Raw genomic sequence first — 27,353 nt, 5'->3', positions numbered from 1 at the left:
ATTTCCCACAACGCAACAAGGTTCATAGAGAGCAAACTGTCAGGGCCATGGTCCTAACATCACACGGTAGGAGGGGTTTCACCCCAATATCAGCCATACAGATGTACCTGATGATCTATTCAAGAAGAGGTAAATATTTCTTATGGGAAAGGGAAAAAAAGAATACTAATTGGTATGAAGTTCAATCTTGGGTTAAAATTCCTCTTTGAGGCCTGGTGAACTAGTAGCCTGCATCCTGTTAACCTAGGCACATTCCAATTGTAAAAATCAGTGGTCCAAATCACCCATATTTTTCAGACTGAAGTGTTAGTTACCTACCTTGACTACAGCTAGATGGAGAAGCAAAGTTTTCACCACTCATTAGCACAATACATTTGCTGTCAGCTTGTACTGTTGCATGCCAAGTTGACATTGCTACCGGTGGCTCTTGACATGGAAAGAGGGCTCTGTTGTTGATAGGCGATCCAAACGTGTAAACACAAGGTCTAGTTTCAGAGAAAGAAAAAGTAAAGTTAGATGGCAAAATTTTTATTTTGCTAAAATGTGCTAGATGAAACAATAACTTTAGGTACAGTGCATCTTCATACTAAATGCCTGATTTACTAAGATGTCCTGGAGCTGGACAACATTACACATTAGAAGTGATCAAGGCAACCTGGCCTGGGTTTATTAAACCTGACCGGGCTGCACTCCTCTTCAAGCACTTGTGTGGCTGTACTGCATATGCTCTCGTACACCTGCACCTGCAGGTGCACATGTGCACAATTAGGATCTAGAGGCTTCCCTTCACTTAGGTAGGTATTTGTTTCTAAACAAATACTTCAGGCTCAGGTTCTCCTCAAAAGTCAGTTAATTAGCAGTTGTGTGCCTATAGTCTTCCACATGCAACCACATCAAAAACTGGATCTGTTCATTTGGGTGCACAGGCTGTCAACTATGTCAAGCAGCACCAAAGACAGCTATATAAATGTGCAGTTGTGGTGCACTACGTGCTTTAGTTGGGCACAGGAGCTGGGAAATGGCAACAGAGTTTGGCTTTGGGGCTTGGTAATTATATAACTGAGTCTCTGAAGCTTGGCTATTATACAGTCTCTAGATCAATACCTAGTGTTAGAAGGATTAGTGATAGAGGATAGGGTAGGAGGAGAGAAGTCCTACTCTTGGAAGTTCAGGGTTAAGAGTAGCTAATTCACAACCTTTCAGTAATCCTCAAGATTGTGTGGAATGACCCAACCGAAAGTTGCATACCTTTGCCATGTAATAGCCACCAATTTTCAAAAGATCCCATTTAGGATTGCAGGATTACTTATGATCTCCACAAAATGTAAAATTAGCTCTTAAGCTCCCTGCACACTCCAAATCTGATTTGCGATTTCTATTCCGATTCCGTTTTTCAAAATCCCATTCCGATTTTCCCTTGAATGCTATCAAAAGAAAAACGCAGAAAAAACGCAGCATGCAGTAACGATTAACCTCCTTGCCGGTTATCCCGAGCTCAGCTCGGGGTAACCTGCGCAGGAGGATTTCTCAGGCCCCACTGGGCCGATTTGCATAATTATTTTTTCCTACACGCAGCTAGCACTTTGCTAGCTGCGTGTAGTACGCGATCGCCGCCGCTACCCCCCGCGCCGAGTCGCCCCCGCCCCAGACCCCTGCGCAGCCTGGCCAATCAGTGGCAGGCAGCGCTAAGGGGCGGATCGGGATAACCTGTGACGTCCCGACGTCGATGACGTCATCCCGCCCCGTCGCCATGGCGACCGGGGAAGCCCTGCAGGAAATCCCGTTCTGAACGGGATTTCCTGCTTACTCTGATCGCCGAAGGCAATCGGAGTGGGTGGGGGGATGCCGCCGCTTAGCGGCTATCATGTAGCGGGCTATGGGCTCGCTACATGATTTAAAAATAAAATAAAATAAAAAGTGCTGCGCTGCCTCCTTGCCGGCGGAATTAGACCGGCAAGGAGTTTAAAAAATCGGAATCGCATGTAAAAAACGATTACAAATCGGAATCGGTATCACATGCAGTGTGCAGGGAGCCTAAAGGTTCTTTAGATCATATTTAGTTCTGTCTTCTATCACAATTAATCATTTTTGGCAGATTTCCTTAAAATACAAGTTTGTTTGATATCTACAGTATATGCATATGAATCTATATGCATATGAATCTATATGCATTTCTACTAGGTAAAATACTGACAACATTCTTGGAACCATTTTAAAACTAACAAATATACAAGGAGTCATTACCTAAATGTGCATGGCAATCTTAAATTGGCTTAATAATTTGGGAACAATTATAATTATTGTCATGAACTTACATTTCATGTCAGTGTTAGAAGCATAATGCTGGATCCACACGTTGAGATTTCCCGTTCGATTCCCGGGATCGAACGGATCGAATTGATTATTTCCAACATGCTCGATTCGGATTTCGATCGTTTCTGCCGTCGATTTGGCATACTTAACATGCAAATCGACGGCAGAAACGATCGAAATCCGAATTGAGCATGTTGGAAATAATCGATTCGATCCGTTCGATCCCGGGAATCGAACGGGAAATCTAAACGTGTGGATCCAGCATTAGGCCGGTTTCACATGGGAGGCTGAAGGTGGTGAATTCATCACACGTCAGCTGCTCCTGTGCACCAGCTGAGCGCTTGCTAGCATGTGACACAGGTGGTGGAGAGGTGAACCCCCGACCCCCCCCAAGGAGTTGAATCTGAGTGCGGCCACAACCATGTTGCAGTTTTTGCCACCAAGTAAGACAACGGCGTATCAAACAATGACATGTGTGGGGTTCCAAACACTGCCCTTTGCCTGCAAGAAACTGCAGCTGAAAGGTTTTCATGGGTGGCAGACGGTATGAACTTCCCAACATGCGCACAGTTTAGCCTCCTGAGTGATAGAAGCCTTATGGCCCATACTCACGGGCAGCAAATGTTGCCTGTCGCCAGCACACGTGAGCGTGTGGGCGACAGGCCGGCGACAGCTCCTCGCCAGGTCCCTCCGCGTGCACACGTGGAAGAGGGACCAGCGGCATGACGGAAGCTGTCGCCGACGTTCCTCCTCCCCCCGCCGGAAGCTCGCCGGAAGCTCTGTGTACCTCAATGGAGGTTGCTGTCGCTAGTCCGCGTACTCACGCGGACTAGCGACAGCTGCGGCGGAGTTGCGGCGGCGACTGTCGCCAGGCGATTGAACTTTTCAATCGCCTGGCGACATCAGCGACGGGCGACAGTTCGGGGTGCGCGCCCATTGCGGGCGACAGTTCGGGGTGCGCGCGGCCCATACTCACGGGCGACCTGTCGCCGCAACACGCGCGCGCCGCGTGTTGAGGCGACAAAAGTCCCTCGTGAGTATGGGCCATTAGTAGCAGCAGGATTCTCAGGAGAATCACTGGAAGAATAAAGCTAGTGTAACTTTAGTGTTGGGGATAATTAGCAATAGGAGGTATTTGGAAACCCAAGTAAGTGTATTAAAAGTTCTGCCACCACTACAAGCAGAACCAAGGACTTTTTCCTGTAAACCCTGGGGGGTTGGAGTTACAGTACTTACTGACAGTCAATTACTGCACTAGCCATAAAACATCAGCCACGTTACCCATTGTACACCAGGACAACTAATCAGCTATTCATTTCTGCACTCCCTATAATGTTTTAACTACCTGGCTTTTTAAACAAGGCAGTTATGCAAGCAGTTGAGAAAAAATAGATCTGATCCCAGTTTTTATTTTGCACAGATAAGTAAGAAACAAATATTTTTAGGTAACAGACTAGTAACCCCCAATCTGTACTTAACTCAGCTGCTCGCCTCATTCATCTTTCTTCTTCCTCTTCCTCTGCTGCTCCTCTCTATCAAGCTTTTCTTTGGCTGCTAATTAACCAGAGGATCCAGTTCTAACTCTTTAACCTACAAAGCTCTCCACAATCTCTCCACCATACATCTCTTCACCAGCTTCCAGGTACCAACCCAACTGCAATTTCTGATCTGCACACAACTTTCTTTTGTTCTCCTCTAGAATCACCTCGCATTCACGTACGGTATACAAGATTTCTCACAAGCCTGAGCCCTTCTCTGGAATCCCTTTCTAAAACACATTCATCACTCTCCAATCTTTTAAATCTTTAGTGTACCGGAGGTGCCTGTGGCACAATGAGATGGACATGTGTATGTACAGTGCCAAACATACAAATAAATAGGCTGTGTTCCTTTTTTTCTTCTTCTGCCTGAAAGAGCTAACATTTAGGTAGGCAAGGGACAGTTTCTCTCCAGTTGGAACACAGTTGGACTATAGCATAACCCTCACTGATGAGGAATTAAAGTCCTTTTCCACTAGCAATTGCAAAAGAAAATAAACGCAAGCGATTGCACTTTTTCATCAATTTTGTTATGCGATGGTGAGTTTGCATTTAACATTGAAGCACAATTGCAGGTAAAATTTGCAGAAAATGTAATCGCTATAGTGGAATATACTTTTCACGATTCCTATGTTAAAGTAGCAACGCTAAATATTTAAAAATCAATAGCATTTTGCAATTTTAAGCAAATCGCTCTCGGTGGAAAAAAAGCCTTAACAGCCACAAATTTCTTTCCTGGAAGAGAACAGCTTCAGAGTGCAGAGGAAAGATAAAGGGATCAATAGTTTATATATTTTAGCTTTGGGACACTTGGAAAACTGTGTCGTGGAGCATAGACAATAAATCATTACATCCACTCTTTAAGTTTTTTAATCCTCTATAATAAACCCTACTGTTTCTGCGTCCCATGTCCCCTGTGTGTGTCCCTCATGCGCTCTGCGCATGTGCAGGGCCACAGCGAAGAGGCGGATGAGCCGGCAGGCGCGGGTGGGCGGGTGCGTCGTGCATGCATGCGGTGGAAATGTGCGTTTGCGGCGGGCGCATGCGCAGTGACAGACCTAGCCCGTTTTAAAATGGGCTTAGGTCCACTAGTATAAAATAAAACAACTATGCCCATTGCTAACTATACCCTAAAAACATACAGACTTCAGGTGTGCATATTGTATATTATCCCACCTCTCGTTTCCTCCCTATTCCTTTAGATTGCAATCTCACAAGGGCCGCACTTTCTCACCCTTTTGTGTCTTGAAATTCGCTATACATTTTGACCATCATGTTATTTTTGTTACTGTAATGTCTAGGTCAGGGGTAGGGAACCTATGGCTCGGGAGCCACATGTGGCTCTTTTGATGGCTGCATCTGGCTCACATACAAATCAGTAGGGTTTGATTTACTAAGCTACACTGCTCAAGCAGCGCAGCATAGTGTGGCAGCACAAATACAATTTTCAAAGTAGACACGCTACTGCTGTAGCATGCACTACTAACTTACTCACGATACCTAAAACGAATGGCTGCTCCAATTTTTCCACTCTGTCAGGTCCAGTGACTTTGTAGGTTGAGATTCCTGCACTTCGATTGGCCCAATAGGCTGCCTGTCATGGGCCAAAGTGCGGGGATCTCGGCCTATAAAGTGAATAAACCCCCAAGTCAGCTAGCTAATTGTACAAGCTGTTAATTAGTATTTCTCCTGTCTGGCTCTCAGGGAAATTGCTGATGTTGCTGAAACCCAAGAGAAGCTGAAGATGTGTCTGACACTTCTGCTGCCCGGCGAATCAACTGTATACACATCAACGGGGCAACATAGCCCTCTGCTGCACATGCGCACTGTCCCTGTTTGAAACATATTGTATGGCTCTCACAGAATTACATTTTAAAATATGTGGCGTTTATGGCTCTCTCAGCCAAAAAGGTTCCTGACCCCTGCTCTAGGTCTACCAATTCTGTAATATGTACCAGCGTCTGTATTAATGTTTACCCCATGTTTGTTTGTTACGCTGTACAGCGCCACAGAATATGTTGCCGCTTTATAAATCAATAATAATAAGTGAAAATTGTATAAATTGTCAGTTGATTTTAAGTTCTAAAACAGGCACATTAAGTGGATTTTGTCTTTGATAATTGGGCTCCTGTTTCACATAAAGCATTAGGAGATTACCGAATAGTTTCCCTGGATGTCTGACATCCTTCAACACTGTCACTATAACATCTTAATAAATATACTTTTCATCTCACCCATGTTGCGTATACACCTCCCAGACAAAGCAAATGGCTAACAATTCACCGCTCTTCACTGTATCCTTTTCATACTATTTAGTAAAACAAACTTGCCCTATCTTGTAAATCCATCATACGCCATTCATTCCTGATGACATTTGCAAAATATCATAAGGAATCAATATTAGAACATCTGGATTGCAATGTAACTTTCCAACATTGCCACCTGAGGTTGCCATTGAGTTATTTCAGTAATAAATGATCTGGTAATGGTCTTTGAAGCTGCCATAAAATACAGAAAGCCACTTCACGCCTCACTGAATATCTATGGATGCAAATGTTTACTTGCTTCCATTCATCTTTTGAAAGTTATAGTATCTGCAAGACTTTAAAGCAGAGCAATACCATGCAAAACAAAACATACAAAATGGTTTTGATGGTAGTAAAAAAAAAAAGAGATGTAAAGAGACAAAGTTATAACCTTCAAAGTCTACTGCTGTGTTAGTAAACATCTTCATGCCCATGGCTCAACAGTGTAGCCTTCAGTAATGATGCCCTCAAACTATTCCTTCTAGCAAGGTCTATGCTACTCAGGGCTGGCAAACACGGTGAAGGCTACTGACACATAATTATGAGTAGTGTTTGTAGTAAATAATTGTTAAAGATAATCTGTATTGTTAAAAATCACACAAAAGTAAACATACCAGTGCGTTAGGGGACATCTCCTATTCCCCTCTGTCACAATTTCGCCGCTCCCCGCCGCATTAAAAGTAGTCAAAAACATTTTTAAAAGGTTTGTTTGTAAACAAACAAAATGGCCACCAAAACAGGAAGTAGGTTGATGTACAGTATGTCCACACATAGAAAATACATCCATACACAATCAGGCTGTATACAGCCTTCCTTTTGAATCTCAAGAGATCATTTGTGTGTTTCTTTCCCCCTGCAGCTCACTGAAGAGTTACAAGCTGATTGTTTCTTCTTGCATACAGCTCTGCCCGGTTGTCTGTAATTCTGCAGTATGTGACTCATCAGTATGTGAACAGAGGATTTATCCAGCTTGTAAAAGATAAGAGAGCAGAGAAAAGCTGGCTAATGTAAATAACACACACACACACACAGGGGAGTGTGCATAGAGACGGCATGCATAGCAGATCACACTAAAGGGTTGGCAGCCTTCCAGACACAGGACGACAAGTCTGACAGGGGAAAGATAAGCTGATTTATTACAGAGATGGTGATAGTAGAAAGTGCTGCAATAAGCCAGAGCACATTATAATAGGTTTAGGAACCTGTAGGATAGAAAACACAATGACATTTTTGTTACAGAGTCCCTTTAAAGTAAATGCACTGGGGAGCTTGAAGTAGCCACCATAAACTAATAGCTATTGCTACTTCAAGCTGCCCAGTGCATACAGCCTACAAATACCACTGATGAAGTTGTTACATTTACTTTATTTCAGAGTCTTTGAAACCCACATTCTCAGATATATTCAGTTTTTACTTCAAATCTATCTATCTACCTACATATCTCTCTTAATCACTGTGGTTCAGTAATTTGCCAGGGAGTCAAAGGTCAGACTTTACCTGGGTTTTAATGTGTAGTGGCTTTTTTCATTCACTCACCACAGTCAAACAAACATGTACAACATTTCAGTCAGTGTGATCTTTATCAATTCCATTAGGTAACCCCCCCCCCCCCCCCCCCCAATAAGTAATAGGATAACCTCTGTAGATAGCTTTGAGATTATTTTCTCTCTACATTTCTCTACACATGGATATACTGTACATTAATCCAGTGATGGCTAACCTTGGCACTCCAGATGTGGTGGAATTACAAGTCCCATGAGGCATTGCAATACTTGGACAGCTCTAAGCATAACTCGGGAAGGCAGACGCATGATGGGATTTGTAGTTTTGTCACAGCTGGAGTGCCAAGGTTAGCCATCACTGCATGAAGGTGGCCACACACACACACAACACAATAAAATGATCGATTTTATGGCAATTCGATAAATATGATCGGATCTCCCCCCAAAAATTGAAAGCTTTTTTTTCTATTACACTGAAAAAACTATCGTATTTTCTGTTTTTTTGATTTTTATCGATCTGGAATGCTGGAAATGTTTCTTCAATTTTTCTAAAGCTTGTATGGTGTGTGTTGGATTGTCAATGTTGTAATATACACACCCTAGCAATTTTCTCAGAGTTTCCAATCATTTTTAACATAACTGGGGAAAAACTGAACATAGGTGGGTGGCACATTGTAACAATTAAAAAATCTGACCAATCAGTCAGAAAAATTGATTGCCATTCTTAAAATTAACAGATATTTAAAAAAAAAATTGTATAGTGTGTGTGGCCACCTTTAGACTGACAACCAGGTCAAACAAGTCAATTCAATGAATCAATTCATAATCATATATTATTCTTAACATTTATGGCCTGGAAAATTAATATCAAAATGAAACACCAAATCAGTAAAGCAAGCCAAGCTTTATTACATAAGCTCAGTGTGTGGGGACCCCTCAGTCACAGGAGCAAAATAAAAAGGCAACAATATTTCTAAAAGGTCAGTTTGAAAAACAGCAGCTTCTGCCCTTCACCAGTCCCTACACCTCTTTTTGCCTCACAGGTTTCTTGTGGTTGGCCCTTACACTCTTCTCACTTGATTGGTCAATTCACACGGGATTTTTTTGTTGTCTATTTAAATTGTTCTTTCAGAATTTATACTGCTTTTGTAATGTTTCCAGATAAAGGAGTCTGACGTAACGTTGAAATGTTGAAATAATGTAGTAAGTTTGGTTTGAGTTACTGATTTTGAGTAATATCTGGGTGGTGCAATCTGACCTTAGTTTACAACACCCATTTCTGAATTTAAGGAGTGCAGATGTCTACTGATACCTCTCTATAAATTTATCAAGATAGGTGCTGAATAAATGGGGCAACTGACCAAAGCAAGCAACCACAATCCTTGGCTTTTTTAAACCTAAGTCACTTTTGTTGTCTAAATTGATGTACCTCAGATTTTTCTTGTCAAAGAGGTTGATTCCATAATCGATGAAAAGAATGGAATACCAGGACATGTAATTAGCACTTACTTCTCACTCAATTCACTAGTTTTTAATGTGGTGTTTAGAAATGTCATCGGAGCCATGTGATGTGTAGGCTTTAAAGGAACATGTTGGTACACTAAGTTTGGAAGAAGGGGACAATACTGGAACACTTTACCCATTGATCCTTGGGCAGTGTGAGCAGGCAGATCAATCAACTCACCTGCCACAAGGCTCTCTCTCTCAATGCTTAAAGACATATAGGCTAGTGCAGTGATAGGCAAACTTGGCTCTCCAGCTGTTAAGGAACTACAAGTTCCACAATGCATGGCAGGAGTCTGACAGTCATAGCCATGATTCATAAAGGCAAATGCATTGTGGGACTTGTAGTTCCTTAACAGCTGGAGAGCCAGGTGTAGGTGTGTGTGTGTGTGTGTGTGTGTGTAGCTTCTATCATCTTGGACTCCACAAGTCCACTATTATGCCTAGGATGAAGCTAGTCTGCATTTGTATGGGGGGTTGATGGTAAGTAAAAAGAATTGAGAAAGAAAACTAAGCCAAGCAAACATTACAGAAGACTTGCTTTGCATCCATGCAGTAAAATTACATTTGATCAGCCTAAAAAAAGAGCACTGCAGAAAGGCTGAGTAACTCAGCAGTAAGCATGGTCAGGAATAAACTGAAACACTGCTTGATAAAATTCAACAGTTTAAAGTGTACCAGAGCTGAAAAAAATAAAAAGATGTATACATACCTGGGGCTTTACTCCAGCCCCATCTGCTCGGATCAATCCCACTCCACCGTCCTCCACTGCCCGCAGCTTTGGAAACCGGGTCCCGTCACTTACGTCAGTTGGAGCTAGTCTACACAGAAAAAAAGTGTGCCCTCAATGCATCTCTCCAGCGGCTGGAGGAAGCCCCAGGTATGTATAAATCCTTTTACTTTTTTTCAGCTTCAGTCCCTTTAAGTATAATGTCTGTCAATGTAAAACATTGCAAAACATTTGGGGAGGGCGGAGGTTTCATCATCTAAATGATATTATGTCGTTACAAAATCAGAGAAATCTCAGTATACAAGGAATAGGGCCAAAAGCCAATACTGGATGGCCATGATCTTTGGGTTCTCAGTCAGCACTGCATAAACAAATCTGTAACAGTTCTGCAGTGGCAATCAGTAGCTATAAACACCCTGGTTACATGCTTATAAAGGCAAGTAAACAGGATGACTACAGGTACACTAACTACACAAGAAACACTTTTCAGGCAGCTTAATAGCTGTTCTGCATAACAAAAATCTTTGCTCATATATGTTCATGTTAGTGAGTCATGAGATAAGTGTACACAAATGTAAACTAAAATATGCATGTAAGCACTAAATAATATTAATTAATCAGCCCAACAAAAAGTGGTACAGACAGTTCATGCTAGGTAAGCAGTTTTCCTGCCAAGGACTGGTACAAAGAAAGACATGACAGGATCTGCATGAACGCTACAGGCTTCTAGGAAAATAGATTATAGGAGAGTACAAATAATGCCAAAGGTAAAAAAAAACAAAAACCCACACACAACTCCACAGGGTGCATTTATATATTTTTATGGAAGACAAGCTTCAATCTGCTTTACACTATGAAATCTAGCTCAACAAGCAATGCATGTTGCCAAATCTGTCTTGTATCACTAGAGGCAAAAGGTATACATATGTAAGTGACGCTGTATTGGAATTCCAATGATTTAGTTAGTAAAATGATGGAACAGATGGCATAGTGTCTGTCTGAGAACCCAACAAGAAGTTTCATGACAAGCTGTGTTTTAGGTCTTTAGGCCTTTAAAACATGTCTGAAGCCAAAAGCAAGAAAGTGTCAGAAGAGTATAATTTATTAGATCAAAACAAACCTGAGATCTAAGGCAGTAAAGGTGTAAAAAATGCAAGTGCATAGCTTTCCTCACCCCACCTGTTTTAATGCTCATGTCACATACTAAGAATTTCAGGCAGCTACTCATCTGCCAGTCTACAGTCTGTCAGATGTCCTGCAGTCTCTGCCTTTACAACTGTTAGATCGGAACAGAGAGGGCTGGCAAATCACAGTCTTTGATCCAAGATTAAGAGATGTAATCCTGTTAGAACACAAAGTGTTATAAAGCCGACGGTCTTTGCCGTGATCCAGAATTTAACAACGGCATAAAAGGGATGCCAAGCATATTTACTCTGTCTTAATGGCAGCTGAATCCATACACATTAGAGGTCTCACACTATCTGTGAAACTGGTCAGTAGCTGATCTGTTTCTTTACCTACCTTCCACTTTGGTCTTTGGTCCATTTCACTGACCTCCCATTGGCCGTTGTCTTATACCATATTCTTATAGCTGGTGGGAATTCACATTGCATCTTTACCCCAGGTTTTATGATCTGCAGACTCCATGTGTCTGTGGTAAATAAGAGCTCTCCGCATGGTGGTGCACGGCTGCACTGCGCGTAATAAGACAGTTGTTCCTTATATGTGCTATCAGGCAAAGCTGCAAGTTCACCTGTCACATGATGGCTGTCAGGTAACTGTTGCTCACATCCCTGACTTGACAGAGTAGAGCGCAAGCTTTTTCCACTACATGCAACTGCATTAATATTGACCTCTTCAACCTTTAATATTGATAAGTCGCTGCAGTCCAGCACTAGAATGAAATCCTCATTACTATTATACTTTTCGCCACAGCAGTTCTGTGAACTCATAATGTCAGAAATCTGGACCCTGTTGCCATAGTGATCACACTTATCAGAAGTATATCTTTTACCTATAGCACACAAAGTAGAATCGTTCATACTGCTGTGTGACAAGGCTGTGCTTGAATCTGATTCAATAGATTTTGACTCTTGGCCTCCGCAGGCTACATTGGATTGATATGAGAGAGACTTTTCCGTAACATCTTTGCCAGCGACAGCAGGCTGAAGAAACAGTACAACATTACCAGATATGGTCTGACTGTCAAAACAAACATCTAAGTCCACCGCAAAATGCTTGACAAGTATATGACTTGTATTGGCCATCAATGGTAAATCATCAGTGTCTTGGTCCATTCTCTCTTCAGATTTATAAATGTGAGCAGACCAGCGATGGATGCTGTTTAAAAGCAAATGCAAATGAATCTGAAACAATAAGAACATCATTTAATATGAATTTTAATAGAAATGATAAGTATCATTGTAAATCATGTACTAAAAATAATGTAATGAATAAAAGTGCTTATTTTGTACAATATTACTTTATAAAGTATTTAGTCAGTATTTGCCCATTGTAAAATCTTTCCTCTAACTGATTTACATTATGAAATGTATCACTGGTGGCAGCATCTTTAGTCCTGTCAGGTGCATCTCTGCGGAATGTTTGTTTCTGAGAATTCCGAAGCCAATGAAAATAATGCCTGGATGCTCTAGGGCAGAGTTCCCCAACCCTGTCCTCAGGGACCACCAACAGTACGGGTTTTGCAGAAAACCACAAACATCCACAGGTGAGGTATGTAGTGTCTCAGCAGAGCTGATTAACTACCAAAACAAGCACGGTTGGTGGGCCTTGAGGACAGCACTGGGGAACACTGCTCTAGGGGGCATAATTCCACACAGCTAAACAGCCTAGGCTAAGTATTATTGAGGTGGTAGGGCTATGTTCCTATATACAGCAATATATAGATATGGAAAGGGACTCTTGTTTTTAAATATGTGAAAACTGAGAAACTTGTGTTTTTTCAATTTTTTCAATTATTTTCCCTTTAAAATGCATCAGAAATAAGGTCCCGATGTCCACCGGGCATAATGCCTAATATGTGTTTTAAGGCTTAAAGAGAGCCCGAGGTGGGCTCATAAAATGAAAACAAAAAAAGTAGGCTACCTGATCCGGGGGCTGAGCGGATCAAGTAGCTGCAAAAACTTCCGCTACTGTGGGTCACAATGGCCCAGTTTCACTTTCGTAACCTCTGGGTCACGACGCTGCAAGGAGAGACTGTGTGTCTCTCATAGCGTGCAGGGAGGTGGGGAAGCGGCAGGGGGCGCAGCTAAGGAGAGAGCTGCCCCATGGCAGCTCTGGAATTTTGAACAGGGAATTCCTCTCCCCTGTGTTTACCTCCGAGATAGTGACAAATATTGTCGCTGATCTCAGGGCGGTGGGGGGGCGCTATAACACGGCGGTGGGGGGGCAGAGAGCAGAGGTGTGAGGACACAGAGGCAAGTCATGAGGCAGAGAACATGCCTCTATGTCATCTGTTCCCCCAAGAACCACCTTGGGTTCTCTTTAATGCTGGGCATACACGGGTCGATCCGGCGGCCGATAAGCCATCGGATCGACCCCCGCCGCGTCCGCGCGGATCGATTACCGGGGATTGAGCGGGAAATCTATCCGGCAGGTCATTGGACAGGTCATCGGACCTATCCGGCAGGTCATCGGACCTGTCGGATATTATCAATCGAGCCATCAGCGGCTCGATTGATAAGGAGAGTGTCTCCCGTGTATGCCCAGCATAAGTGTGTTGGAATTTATTAGCACAAGTGCTGTGAACTGTCTTTTAGATTATACTTCTGATGATGCACTATTCATAGGGAAGAGAAGCAAATGTGTTTTGTCTACAACTTGTGACAGATGTCCTCAAGTAAGATAATCTGCTTGCAAGAGCACAGATTGCTCAGACAGAACTGGACCCTATTTATAAAGCAGTGATAACTGTTACTTTATAAATAAACCCTTCTTTGCCTTATGTTTTTGTGACACATTCACCGATATTCAGGGCCTGTTGAAATTACAGGCATAACATATAAAAGCCATGCATAGCAACACAACATCCATGTAGCGGAATGTGCCTGCTTACACTATATGTGTTATAATACATGGCATAACTGCAACACAAGGTTGCGCAAATGCCCAACTAGCACATTATAATGAAGCTAGTCAGTCATTTAGGCCAGTTTTAAAAACGGGTTCTAGAATGACCTCCAGCATGCACGCCCATGATTGCATGCACCCATGATCGCCATACGTGCACTTGTGTCCGCACACGCGCCTATGTCTGCCTGTGTGGCAGCTGCACTCTGCACCTGACACTGACGCAGCCCATGCAGATTCCTGGGCTTTATTTAGGTGGGTTGGCTGAAGGTTCATCATAACAAAAACTAAAATGGATACATATCACATTGTAAAACATACCTACTATGATGCATTCTGTTTCCAAAGTGCTTAGGCCCCTATTCAATGTACTTTTTCTGATTGGTTTGTTTTGTTCTGAAGTTTTGTATTTGATGATATTTTCACACTTTATGAATAAAATGCAGGGCCCGTTCAGATCAGAAATGCGGATGGCCATGCGTGCGGACCGCAACGCGTACGAACGCATGGCCATCCGCGTTTGTATGCGTTGCGTGGCTGATCCCATCACTGAAAAGTGAATGGGACAGCCACGCGTTTTTGCAAAATCTGCGTGCAGCATGCATTCCCGGACCGCACAGGTCCGGAACGCATGCAGTGTGAACATCAGACATTGCACTCTATTCAATGTCTGATGTCGTGCGTTTTGGCCACCTGCACGCGTTTCCAAAACGCGGCTGGAAACGCGTGCAGTGTGAACGGGCCAGCTACCATCAAGCACACATTTCACATTTTACTTTTTATTAATTTTTCATATGCAGAGTGCTGAGAAGTTATTTTAAAGAGAAGATTAAAAATTATCTCTAAGAAGAAAACAGGGGAAAAAGTGAATATAATAAGGACCTTAGTGTGAATGTGCCCTTTGTGAAATCAGATGGTTATTAGCAGTTCACTTCTAAGCATTATGGAAAGGGTAGTCCTGTGTTCAGAAAACAGTTGGTACAGGAGGCAGAATCTACCCTCTCATTGGGCTTAATTCACAAAAGAGCACTGCTTTTCCACAAGACTGATTTGTGGTATTTTACAACAGCAGCAGCGAGAGTTAAAAACAACTAAGGAGTGCTATGCACGCTACAGCCTTCCTTAGTTACGTGCGCTCCTTTAAATGCAGGCCACTGCTGTGAAGTATTGCGACCACGATACTTCACTAGCGTGGCAGCTGTGTTAATTAACACAGTTGCTATGTAATTAACATAATAACTATGTTAATTAACATAGTAGCACCAGCGATAGCGAAGTATTGCGGTTGCGATTCTTCACAACAGCAGCCGGAATTTAAAGGAGCGCATGTTACTATGTAAGCAAAAGTGTAACTTAGATAGGCATGCTAAGATGCAGGGCCGTGCTTAGCATGCATAGCGCTCCTAGGTTGTTTTTTACACGTGCTGCTGCAGTAGCGCTCTTTTGCAAATAAAGCCCATTGGCCTTGGTGCTAACATAGTGCTGCTAGGATGATGATGTCATGAGGATATTCCAAATGAAACTGAAAGCCTCTTCTTTCAGATAGATTTAAATTCATCTCTAGTCCATTCATGAAGGAGCCAACTCCTCTAGCAACATGCCCTACATAATGTGATAGGCAGCAATGGAACCGAATTGCTATTAAATAAAATAGCTGTCGCTCAGGATTTGGACAATTATGAAACCTTTATTGTATTGCACTTAGCACAAACCCACCCTAAAAACAATTAAAATACTGCGGAGCGCTCCACCACACCACAATGTCAGCACAACCTCATACACTCTCCATGCACTCTGGTACCGGTACCTTCCCTTTAAATATTTCCAGCGTGCGGAGATAAAGTGGTTGCTGAGTTGGTATGTTATGCCGACTACTCTGCTTCACGCTACATGCAGTTCCCCAGCAAGGCTTCAGACAATTTCTCTCGGGCAACAGTCTCTTACCACCCGGTGACCAGGCACATCTTTAGTGGTTTCTTGGTCCAGTCGTCAGCGCTGGTTTGCCTGTCTGCTCAACCCTCCACTACTTCCGTGTTTCTCAACCCAGTAGGAATGAACGCTCATGGGGAGAGGAGGGGAGACACAGGATCTTCTTGCTGCAGCACGGCCGGCCGGCCAGTTGGAGCGCTCAGACGCATGTAGTAGCCACGCCCATCGACGCGTTGCGCCCGCCCCTTGCGAGCTTCGTCCCAATGGAACCGAATGCATCATGCTTCCTACTGCCAGGTTCTTTGCATAACATGATACAAAGTAACAATGATGCAGGAAATGATACTGGACATTTTGTGATCATCTGCTGAATGATACTAGGTTGGGACATCTGCTACAATGCTATGAGGAAATTGGCAGCAGGCTACATGGATACAGCGATACTGTTCCATTAATATATTGTAGCCAGCTAGGACTGGGGCCTGGAGATCTTGATAAAGCACCAATCGTGGGTCAAAATGTTGACCCTGCACAACTCGTTTCTTCCTGTGACCTTTACTTCCATAGCACCTGACAGGTTGTATACAATAATGTCCTGTATCTTGTTATAAAGAAAAGTCTCTTCTAAAATGTAAAAATTAAATAGCAGTTTAATGAGATAATATGGGACCCCAGTTCTCAATCAATTCTACTTTGTTTTATTGTGAATTATTATTTTCTCTATAAAATCAGATGTGGTGTACTATACTGTGCATCCGCAGTGAAGCATCCCATATGCTAAGTGCAACATGAGAGGTTAGTTGGTGAGCTTTGCAGCTTTATCATGTTCAATTAGTGTGTATGGGTAGGGATGGCAATGCTTAGGAGAACTCATGGAGAAGCATGTGATCAGTTCAATCAGCTTTATAAGGCTCTAATTTGCTGTGATGACTTCTTGGTTTAACGCATAATCATGACCAGCAAATCAGAGCCTTACAAATTATCAGCTGATCAAAGTGATCACATGTTTCTCCATGAGTTCTCTTAAAGGGGCACTATGGCAAAAAAATTGAAAAATGTAAGATATGTGCAAACAAACAAATAAGTACTTTTTTTTCTAGAGTAAAATGGGCCATAAATTACTTTTCTCCTATGTTGCTGTCACTTACAGTAGGTAGTAGAATTTTGACAGAAGCGATAGGTTTTGGACTAGTCCATCTCTTCATGGGGGATTCTCAGGGATGTATTTATTTTCAAAAGCACTTAGTGAATGGAAGTTGCTCTGTCCAACTGCCAAAAAACTGTGTAGCGAGCAGGGAAGAAGGCCAGCATCATTGTTTAAATACTTTTTAGGGAATATCTTTATAAAGAATTAAAGACTTGCTGAGAATCCCCTATGAAGAGATGGACTAGTCAAAAACCTGTCACTTCTGTCAGATTTCTACTGCCTACTGTAAGTGACAGCAACATAGGAGAAAAGTAATTTATGGCTCATTTTACTCTGGAAAAAACGTACTTCTTATTTGTCTATGTTTGCACATATTTTACATTTTACAATTTTCGCCATAGTGCCCCTTCAAGCATTGCCATCCCTATGTATGGGGTATTTTAAAAGTATTGTAGTTGCTCTTGTAAACATGAGCTGAGCTGTGGTTGTGCTGTGCACCTGCCTCACCTATGAACCTTATAAGCAAACTGTGAGCCATCTCAGAAGACAAGCTTTGCTACTACAGTGATTAAAGCAAATGTAGCTGGTGTTGTGCAAGCCATTCTGCATGTCTGGGAAATGTTACACTGTGCTGCTTATCAAAGTATGGTGACAGCTCCAGATCCTGCTCTCTAAACATCTGTAACAAGAACTTATAATAATATGTATATTGCCCAAGAGAAAACAAACATCCCCTTATCAGACAGGAACTTATCTCTGCCTGCGGTTTGCTAAGCACCTGCGGTAACCTATGTGCTGATGTCAAAAATAGATTCTACAAAACGGAATGCAATATTTCATTAAACCTGACTAAATCATCCTTTGGATTCTTCCAGTGATAAAGTGCAAAAATATTTGCTGCGTAAAAGGCCAAAATAAACGTAAGCAGCCAAAAATAAATTATTCATTTTGAAAATTTGTATTATAAAGCCAGAAGCACAGTGTAACTCAGGGGACTTATACACTGTACAATATGACAACTCGCAAAGCACTTCTAGTAAATTATGAGAAAAAGAGTCAATTTACTAGAAGCCTATTCTAAGTATTCCTCTGAGATTGTGCAAGAAGATTTTTCATGTTCATGGTTAAATACTCAAGGTATATCATTATGTCATACTAGCAGAAAGCCCATTAACATTCTCAGTAATGACCTAATAGCAAACAAAAGAAATATATTCTAAGCATGAAAGGAACATCATATATAATATCTATACGCACAAAGGAATGCAATGTCCACAATTCCATAGAACACAGCACAGACTTTCTGCACCGGCCCCAACAACCAATCAGATTCTACTTTTCATTTTCTAATCTCCTCTAGCAACATGCAAAGAAGAAGCTGGCTAAATTGAACAGACAATGGGCAAGTTCTGTGCAGCGGTATTTCAAATGCTGGAGTGCGCTAATATTGCATACTTCATAAAGTTCAATAGACTCGATTCTTTAGCACAATGCTTTAGTTACGTTCATACTTTAAAAACTGTTTTCCCGGACTATTGTTAGTTATTGTTTCAAGTGACAGTTTTGAAAAGAGCTGTGTACAAACATGCTGCTCTGCTATCTGAAGAGCAGCCTGTTCGGTTTTAGGAAGTTGCTAAGATGGAGTGGAATCCTGCTTTTCAAGTGGTTGTGTACATTTGGACAACTACAGATACTATCCTATTATAAAAAAAGATGATGTGGCAGAGAGATATATGGGGAAACATGGTAACAGTACATGGGATGGAACACAACTGTATGAGAAAACATGCTCACAGTTATCCTGGAAGAAAATCACATGGTAGCAAGCTGGTAGTAAGGGTGCACAGTATGTACCTGTACCACCTCAACAGGTCCAGCTGCTGCTACTTATGATGCTCTACCAAGCCTTAGTAATTTTCCATAGTCGCATGCGTATCTGACTGTGGGCTTGACTACCAAATACAGTACTTTCCTCCGCTTCATCCAGTAAATCATTCACTACTAAAGAAAAAAACAACTGGGATGCGAACATGCTCCGCCAAAAGAAATAATTTATATCAGTGTTTCTAAGAATTATAACAGTGTGCAGTGCACCTTCCTATAAAAGCCAGTGGGTACCAAGTACTCCCTGATCTAGCTTAGATTAACCTCAGGTATTCCTGACACTTATACATTAGCAGTACACACTTAATAAACTGTTTTAATATACTACTTCATGCGTTTATAGAACTCAGAACTAGTCTGCCAGTGTTATTTATATATAATGTATCCTTTTCTAAAACAAAAGCTATCGAAATTGTCTATGACATGCACAAGTACCCCTGAACCCATCAGAAATACCCATGGAGTGCAATATTGAGAGCATGTGACTTACAACAAACTAACAACTGCACTTCAAAATTGTAAAACTCCTCCTCAACAATGCAATTCCATGCTAAGAGTTGATGCTTTAAAAGCCCAATTTCACGGTATGCGAGTTAGGCTCATTCACATTATCAAACGCAGATGGCCGTGCGATCAGAACGCAATGCGTACGAACGCACACCATCTGCGTTTGCATGCTTGGCGTGGCTGATCCCATTCACTATCCTGAATGGGTCAGCCACGCGTTTTGTTAAAAAATGCGTGCAGTATGCGTTCCCAGTCCGCACTGGTCCGGAACGCATGCAGTGTGAACATCAGATGTCGCGCGTTTCTGCCTCCCGCACGCGTTGCCGAAACATGGACTGCAATGTGAAGGGGGCCTAATGTTTTAGAAGACAAATTTTAAGGTATATGGTCAACTGATGTGCACCATTTGTGAACTTATCAAGATGTTTTCATGGGAAAATGTCTAAAACCCATTGTAATTTGTTTTACCTGAATTACAGGTTACTGATGCCACATCATTTCATGTCAAAGAAATCTAGTAATATGCACACACTGAATATGCTCATAGATCATGACCAACAGGAAATTCCATTTCATTTAGATCCCATCACAGTGACACCAAGATACTGCAGTCCTCATCAGGGATAGTCCCACATTCATTATCTGACAGAACAAACTATCAGTGATAAGACACATATTTATCAATGTGAAATATGTCTATATTATTTAGGGAGGTAAGCTATGATTATATAGGTTGCACAACATATCCTAAAGACATTTCTATGAAAACAACTTCCCTTCCACATTTGTATATGACAAGAACACTGGCAGAAAATCTCTCCCATTCTTTCATAATGTCAACATAAAATGTTGAGAATAAGCATTTCACATTTACCAGCAAGCAAGTGGTTTGTTATCAAATAAAAGACAAAAGCTTCACTAACTCAATAAATAAGCTATTGCTCTGAGATTAGAGAACAACACATATTCAAACATAGACCCATCTCTCACACCTCTGCCAGCAAGGCAAATGTCTTAAGGCCCCATCTCCTGCGTTTCTATGCTGAGGAGAGGCCTTTATCAAGACTGTAGTGCAGCCAGGAATGCAAAACAGGAGCAGAACATAAGGCCCGGTTCACATTAGCATTTCCTGTCCGGATTCGCCGGGACGGATCCGGACCGTATACTGCACAAACGGAACGTACGTTCCGCATAGCAATGCAAAGGCTATGCGGACGTTCACACGCGTCCGTTCCGTACAGTACGGAGCCGGACCGGATCCGGAAACTTTTTCAACATGCACTATTTTTCGGTCCGGATCATCTGGCCCACGCACCCGGACTGGAGCCTTGACTGCACCATCCGGAAATAGAAAGCAATGGGAAACGGAAGCACAGAACACAATGGCTACAAACACCTGACGTTCTACCCCACTTCCTATGCGTATTCTAGCTGCGATTTTGGATGGGGACACATGGGAAGCATTTTGGAGTGGAGCAGCAGTGACTTTAACGTGCTGGAGCTGTTTGGCAGTATGTCGGAGGTGGAGGTGAGGCCTAAACAGCGGAGGACCTGATTCCACAGGTGCACCTTCTGCTGACCTCCCAGACCCCAAAATTTTTATTTATTTGTACTCTCTTTTGCCAAACGGATCCGGATCGCAGCCTGATGTACACCTGATGCAACCTGACCAGATCCGGATCAGATCCGGATAAGAACCATACGGTTCCGATCCGGATCCGGTCAGGTCATCCGGTCCGTTTGGCAGAGAAACGCAAGTGTGAACGGGGCCTAATAGATTTACTGTATAAAGACAGCTTAAAGGACATCTGAAGTGAGAGGGATATGGAGGCTGCCATATTTATTTCCTTTTAAGCAAAACCAGTTGCTTGGCAGCCTTGCTGATCTTTTTGGCTGGGTGCACACATTTCATAACAAGAAATACAAAAGTTTGCTTTCTTAAAACAGAAAGAGTTTGTGATAATTCAGGTTGGAGTGAGCTTGAGATGTCTCCCAGAGCATCACTGCTGAATATATGCAAATTAACCATTGTACCCTTAGAAGCTAAACACACCTCCAGAACCGCTGGAATGCAATGATGTGTCAGCTTGTTAACCACTTTACCCCCGCCCGTACGGATTTCTCCGTCCCTTTTTCCATTCCTAAAACCCCCAGGGACGGAGAAATCCGTACTTTGCGCACTCCCGCCGCTGCCCGCACTCCCGCTCGTAAACACGCCGCCTGCCGCTAGTAAACACGCCGCCGCCCGCTCGCCCAGAGATCAACGAACGGGAAAATCCATTCCCGTTCGTTGATCTAAGCCCCGCAATGATCCGCTCCTGCTCGGCTCAGCAGCGCGATCATTGTGAACAATAACAAAGTCCCAGCCTCTTTCTACTTCCTGCAAGCGTCCGGAAGGACGCTTGCAGGTCACATGAAACAAAAAGTTACTGTTGCCATCTTGTGGCCAAATAGTAAAACTACACCCTAACCATTTTTTACACACAAATAAACTAGTTTTACACAAAAAATTAACTCCTTACCTCCCACACTCCCCAATTTATTTTTTTTTGTAATTAAAAAAAAATAAAAAATTTACAATTTAAAAAAAAATACATAAATAGTTACCTTAGGGACTGAACTTTTTAAATATTTATGTCAAGAGGGTATAACACTGTTACTTTATAAACTATGGGCTTGTAATTAGGGATGGACGCAAAACTGAAAAAAATGCACCTTTATTTCCAATTAAAATATTGGCGGCAAACATTGTGATAGGGACATAATTTAAATGGTTTTATAACCGGGATAAATAGGCATATACATTTAATGGGTTTTAATTACAGTAGCATGCATTATTTAAAAACTATAAAGGCCGAAAACTGAAAAATAATAATTTTTTCCCACATTTTTTCCTATTTTCCCATTAAAACACATTTAGAATAAAATTATTCTTGGCATAATGTCCCACCTAAAGAAAGCCTAATTGGTGGCGAAAAAAACAAGATATAGTTCATTTCATTGCGATAAGTAATGATAAAATTATAGACGAATGAATGGAAGGAGCGCTGAAAGGTGAAAATTGCTCTGGTGGTCAGGGGGTAAAACCCCTCAGTTGGGAAGTGGTTAATTTGTACAAAGCCATAATAATCCAACATGCATACAGACTGTTTCGGATTGTTTGATCTTCATCAGTGCATGGCATGGATTAATTTGGCTCTATGCAGTAGGGCTTGTAAATCCGAGAGCTACAGACTAACCAGCAAGCTCATGGTGACCCAGAACTCATTGGAGTGTGTGAGGGACTACAATGGTCCTAAAACATAACAAGAAAGGCTGCATTTTATGTAATTTTTTATTTAATGTTGTGTGTGTTTTGTTCGCGTTTTTTCTGCGTTCGCATTTTTCTTTTTTACTGCAGATACTTTTTTTCAAGCGTTTTGCGTGTGCTTTAATGCTTTTGCAGATCGCATATACAAAACCCATATGCGGTTTTATATTTGCATTTATGCAAATCACTAGGAAGACAACATGAAGCGAAAATACATCACAAAACAATTTTTTGGGGGGGAAAATGCATATAAAAACGCATGGAAAACGCATGAAAAATGCATACTATTGAGTTCACACTGACTTTCATTATATGCGTTTTTGAATATTATGAAGCAAAACCTGCATTTTCAAAAATGCACGCATACAAAACGCATATGCGTTTTTTCCTGCGCCCCATAGACTTCCATCAGCGGCAAAAACGCAGCGTTTTCCGCAACGCTAGCGTTTCTGCTATGTGTGCACCTAGCCTTTGGCTGCAGTACTTTCTGAATCACACCAGAAACAAGCATGTAGCTAATCTTGTCAGATCTGACACCCTAAGCTAGCTAACGGGTAGATATATTTTAGGTAACCCTCCAGGACAGGTGAACTACGAGATTTGACCCCTCCCAGGAAACAGGAAACATCCATTCGGTCTCTCTATAAGTTAAGACCCACCGCAGGTGTCCGGCAGTATGTATACAAGAAACCCTGAACATGGTCTATACTCCAGACTACCCTTAACATACATTGCATCTATACACATATACAGTATATAATAATTTTAGAAATGGGTGGGTTCCCAACCTGTCCTGGAGGGTTATCTAAAATATATCTACCCGTTAGCTAGCTTAGGGTTTTTCCAGTAACCCTCCAGGACAGGTGAACTACGAGATGATGAGCAAGAAATAAACATCACCAACCTTAGGGCGGGCTGACCGCTTGCAGGACTTTCCTTCCAAATGCCTGATCTTTTGCAGTCATCCGATCCAATTTGTAGTGGCGCATGAAGGTATTGATATTCTTCCATGTCGCCGCTTTGCATATTTCCAAGGGAGACACTCCAGCTCTGAAGGCCCAAGTCGTAGCCGTTGCCCTAGTAGAATGAGCTTTGAGTTCATCTGGTAATTGTAAGTTCATGTTTTTGTAAGCCTCTACTATACATAGATTAATCCATCTAGCAATAGTCTTTTTTGAAGCTTTCTGGCCTATCATTTTGCCTGAGAAATTAACAAACAAACTTTCTGATTTCCTGATATCTTTTACTTTCTTCAGATATTGAATCAGATTTTTCCTGACATCCAATGTGCTCCATTTCTCTTCTTTTTCATTCACAGGATTGATGTAAAAAGAGGGTAATACAATTTCTTGACATCTATGAAACCGATCACTCACTTTTGGCAGAAATTCCTCACTTGTTCTGAGCACCACTCTATCATCATGTATTGTACAGAAAGGTTCTCTACATGATAAAGCCTCTAGTTCACTTATCCGTCTTGCAGACGTTATGGCTATCAAGAATACTGTTTTTAATGTAATTGGTCTTAAAGAAAACCTGAACTGAAAATTAAAAGTCAAAATAAGCATACACAAGTCATACTTACCTTCCATGTAGTCTACTCCTCAGTGTCTTTCTCCTGTCCCGCGTCCTGTTTGTTCACTGTGATCAAGGGAATTTTCCGTCCTCCATTTTGAAAATGGCCATTACCCATAACAGCTTTCTGGTCAACACACAGTTAAACTGTAACATCGCCCACTTGAGCCATAGGGAAACATGGACATTACCTGGTACATCAGTTTTCCTCTCAGCTATAACTGACAGCAACTGATATTTTATTGACAGCAACTGATATATTTCAGATCTGACAAAATATTGTCAGAACTGGAAGGGATTATTGTCAGAAGAAAATGGTGAGCTTCTGAGAGGAACTGATGGCAAGATAACTATGTAATGTTCATTTGAAGTTACCTCATGTGTTCATTTTAAATATTTTTACTCAGTACAGGTTCTCTTTAAGTCTAAGTCTTCTAATGGCACAAAATGAGCAACGGTTAATGCTTTCAACACCGTTGATAAATCCCATTTGGGAAAGGGTTTCACCCGGACCGGTCTTTTTCGCTCGACCGACTTCAAAAATCTCACAACCAAAGGATGGTTAGCCAACTGCTTATCTAAAAAAAACGATAATGCCGACACCTGAACCCTAATCGTGCTTAGGGCTAGGCCATTGTCCACCCCATTTTGTAAAAATTCTAATACCGTACCAATTTCAGAAGACTTAAACTTAGACTGTTGCAACCACTGATTAGAAGTCTTCCAATATTTTTCATAAATGTTTTGTGTATTTAATTTCCGACTGTCCAACAGAGTTTCTATCACTCTATTTGACAATCCTTTTGACCTGAGAATTGCCCTTCCAGGTTATTCCCTGTGGAACATTCTCCCCTTAAACTGTAATTAGATTGTGCATCATAGGTAAATGTATCGGTCCTGCCGTTTTCATCTTCAACAATAGAGGAAACCACGACCGTTTTTGCCAATGTGGTGCCACTAGTATAATTGAAGCTTTTGAATTCATTATCTTCCTGAGAACCAGAGGCAGAATGTTCAGAGGAGGAAAGGCGTACGCAAGTCTGAACTCCCATGTCTGCGCCAGAGCATCCACCGCTGCTGGATGATCCAACACATTCAGTGAGAAGAACATCTCGCACTTCGCATTCCCTCTGTTTGCAAACAGATCTACCTCTGGAACTCCCCAGATCTGTGTCAGCCATCTGAATACATCTATATTCAATGTCCACTCCACATTTGACATTTGATTTCGACTGAGAAAATCCGCAAGATTGTTTAATGAGCCCTTTAAGTGTACTTCTGTGAACGATTTCAGATTGATTTCCGCCAATTCCAGAATCTCTATAGATAGATGCAGCAACCTTAACGATTTCGTTCCTCCTTGTCAATTCATGTAAGCTACCACTGTAGCATTGTCCGTTCTCAACTGTACATGTTGGTTCTTTATTAGATGCATTGCTGCAATCATTGCCAGTGTTACTGCCAGCATTTCTCTGTAATTTGAAGATTGAGTTCTTATATGCTGATTCCAGAGACCCTGCACTTTGAACTCTTTTACGTGGGCCCCCCAACCTGACATGCTTGCATCCGTTGTCAGAGTTATTTCTATCGGGAACTGCCACGGTCTTTCCTGTGCTAGTCTCTGTCTGCTCAACCACCATTGTAGTGACACTTTTACTTCGTCTGTTATCTCTACCACTCGATCCAATGTCTGTACAGTTCTGCCCCACCTTTTCAACATCCACATTTGCAAAGTTCTCGTGTGTAACATGGCCCACTGTACTGCGGGTGCAGAGGACGTCAACAGCCCCAGCAGCCTCATTACATCTATGATCGAAATTGATACTAGAGATCTGAATTTTTCTTCTTCCTGAACTATCTTTTCTATCTTTTGTTCTGGTAGAAATATCTTCTGTTCTATTGAATTTATTACAAATCCTAAGAATTGAATTATCTGAACAGGATTCATCTGGGATTTTTCTATGCTGATTATCCATCCCGCTTTTTTTAATTCTGTAATCACTATTTGCTTGTGAAGTAATAATTCCTGTATTGTATCTGCTTGCACCAGTAAATCGACCAAATAAGGAATCAGTATGACACCTTTTCTGTGAAGTTCGGCCACGACTTCCGCCATGACTTTTGTAAAAATTCTCGGGGCCGACTTTATTCCAAAGGGGAGGCAGCGGAATTGATAATGCTGCATTCTGCTTGAACTTCTTACCGCGAATCTCAAAAACGCCTGAGATTTGGTTTCGATTGGTACATGCCAATAAGCATCTCTGAAGTCTATGCTTATCATGTACCCCCCTGGAATAAGAAGATTCCGAACTGTGTATATTGACTCCATTCTGAACCTCACATGCTTTATGAACTGATTTATCGGTTTCAGGTTCAATATTAGTCGAAATTTTCCCGTTGGTTTCTTGACCAGAAAACTTTGAGTAAAACCCCTTTTTTTCTTCGCGTACGGGTACCACAGTTATTACTTGCCTCTCTAGCATAACCTGCAGAATCACCTGCAAATCCTGCATATTTTCTGCAATCTTTAATGGATTTGTCATCACATAGCGTTTTGGAGGTCTTTCCTGAAATACTATGTGCTACCCATTTTCGATGAGATCTATTATAAATGGGCTTTTTGCGAATCGTTTCCAGTGTGGGAGAAACTGCCCTAGCCTTCCCCCAACCTGGTTCTAGTCATCACTTCTGTTTGGGCTGAGGGTCTGCGCTTTTGGCCTATTTTGCTCTTTATTAAAGGACCAATGTCTCCGCTTAACCTGCGGGTTTGGTTTAATATTTTGTTTGTCTTTGCGAAAAAAATCTTTTCGCCTGCTGAAAAACTTTCTTCTTTGGAAATGATTTCTTTTTATCCGACGTACGCTCGAGAATCTATTCCAATTCCGGCCCGAATAATAGATCTCCTGAAAACGGGATTGTACAAACTTTGTTTTTGGATAAAGTACTTCCCTCCCAGGTTTTTATCCAGAGATTTCTCCTAGCTACATTAGCCAATACTGCAGCTCTTGCAGTCAATCTAA

General features: G+C 41.8%; 1 protein-coding gene across 8 annotated transcripts in view; it reads right to left on the bottom strand.

Annotated features, from left to right (window-relative positions):
- The window catches only part of AOPEP (aminopeptidase O (putative)), a 539,579-nt gene that overhangs the window by 496,238 nt on the left and 15,988 nt on the right, over positions 1-27,353 (bottom strand). For all 8 annotated transcript variants that reach the window (XR_011020920.1, XM_068237287.1, XM_068237306.1 and 5 more), the window contains exons 2-3: positions 11,414-12,258; positions 319-485 (exon numbers count right to left, since the gene is read on the bottom strand). Coding sequence is in view for 7 of the 8 variants with exons in the window: in XM_068237287.1 (XP_068093388.1) it covers positions 319-485; positions 11,414-12,189 (943 nt within the window). In the remaining variant the exon portion in view is untranslated. The remainder of the gene's footprint in view (positions 1-318; positions 486-11,413; positions 12,259-27,353) is intronic.

This window comes from Hyperolius riggenbachi, chromosome 1 (genome assembly GCF_040937935.1).
Source record: "Hyperolius riggenbachi isolate aHypRig1 chromosome 1, aHypRig1.pri, whole genome shotgun sequence".
Lineage (NCBI taxonomy): Eukaryota > Metazoa > Chordata > Amphibia > Anura > Hyperoliidae > Hyperolius > Hyperolius riggenbachi.
The sequence above is the reverse complement of the archived record's forward strand: the minus strand, read 5'-3'. Positions and strand labels throughout refer to the sequence as shown.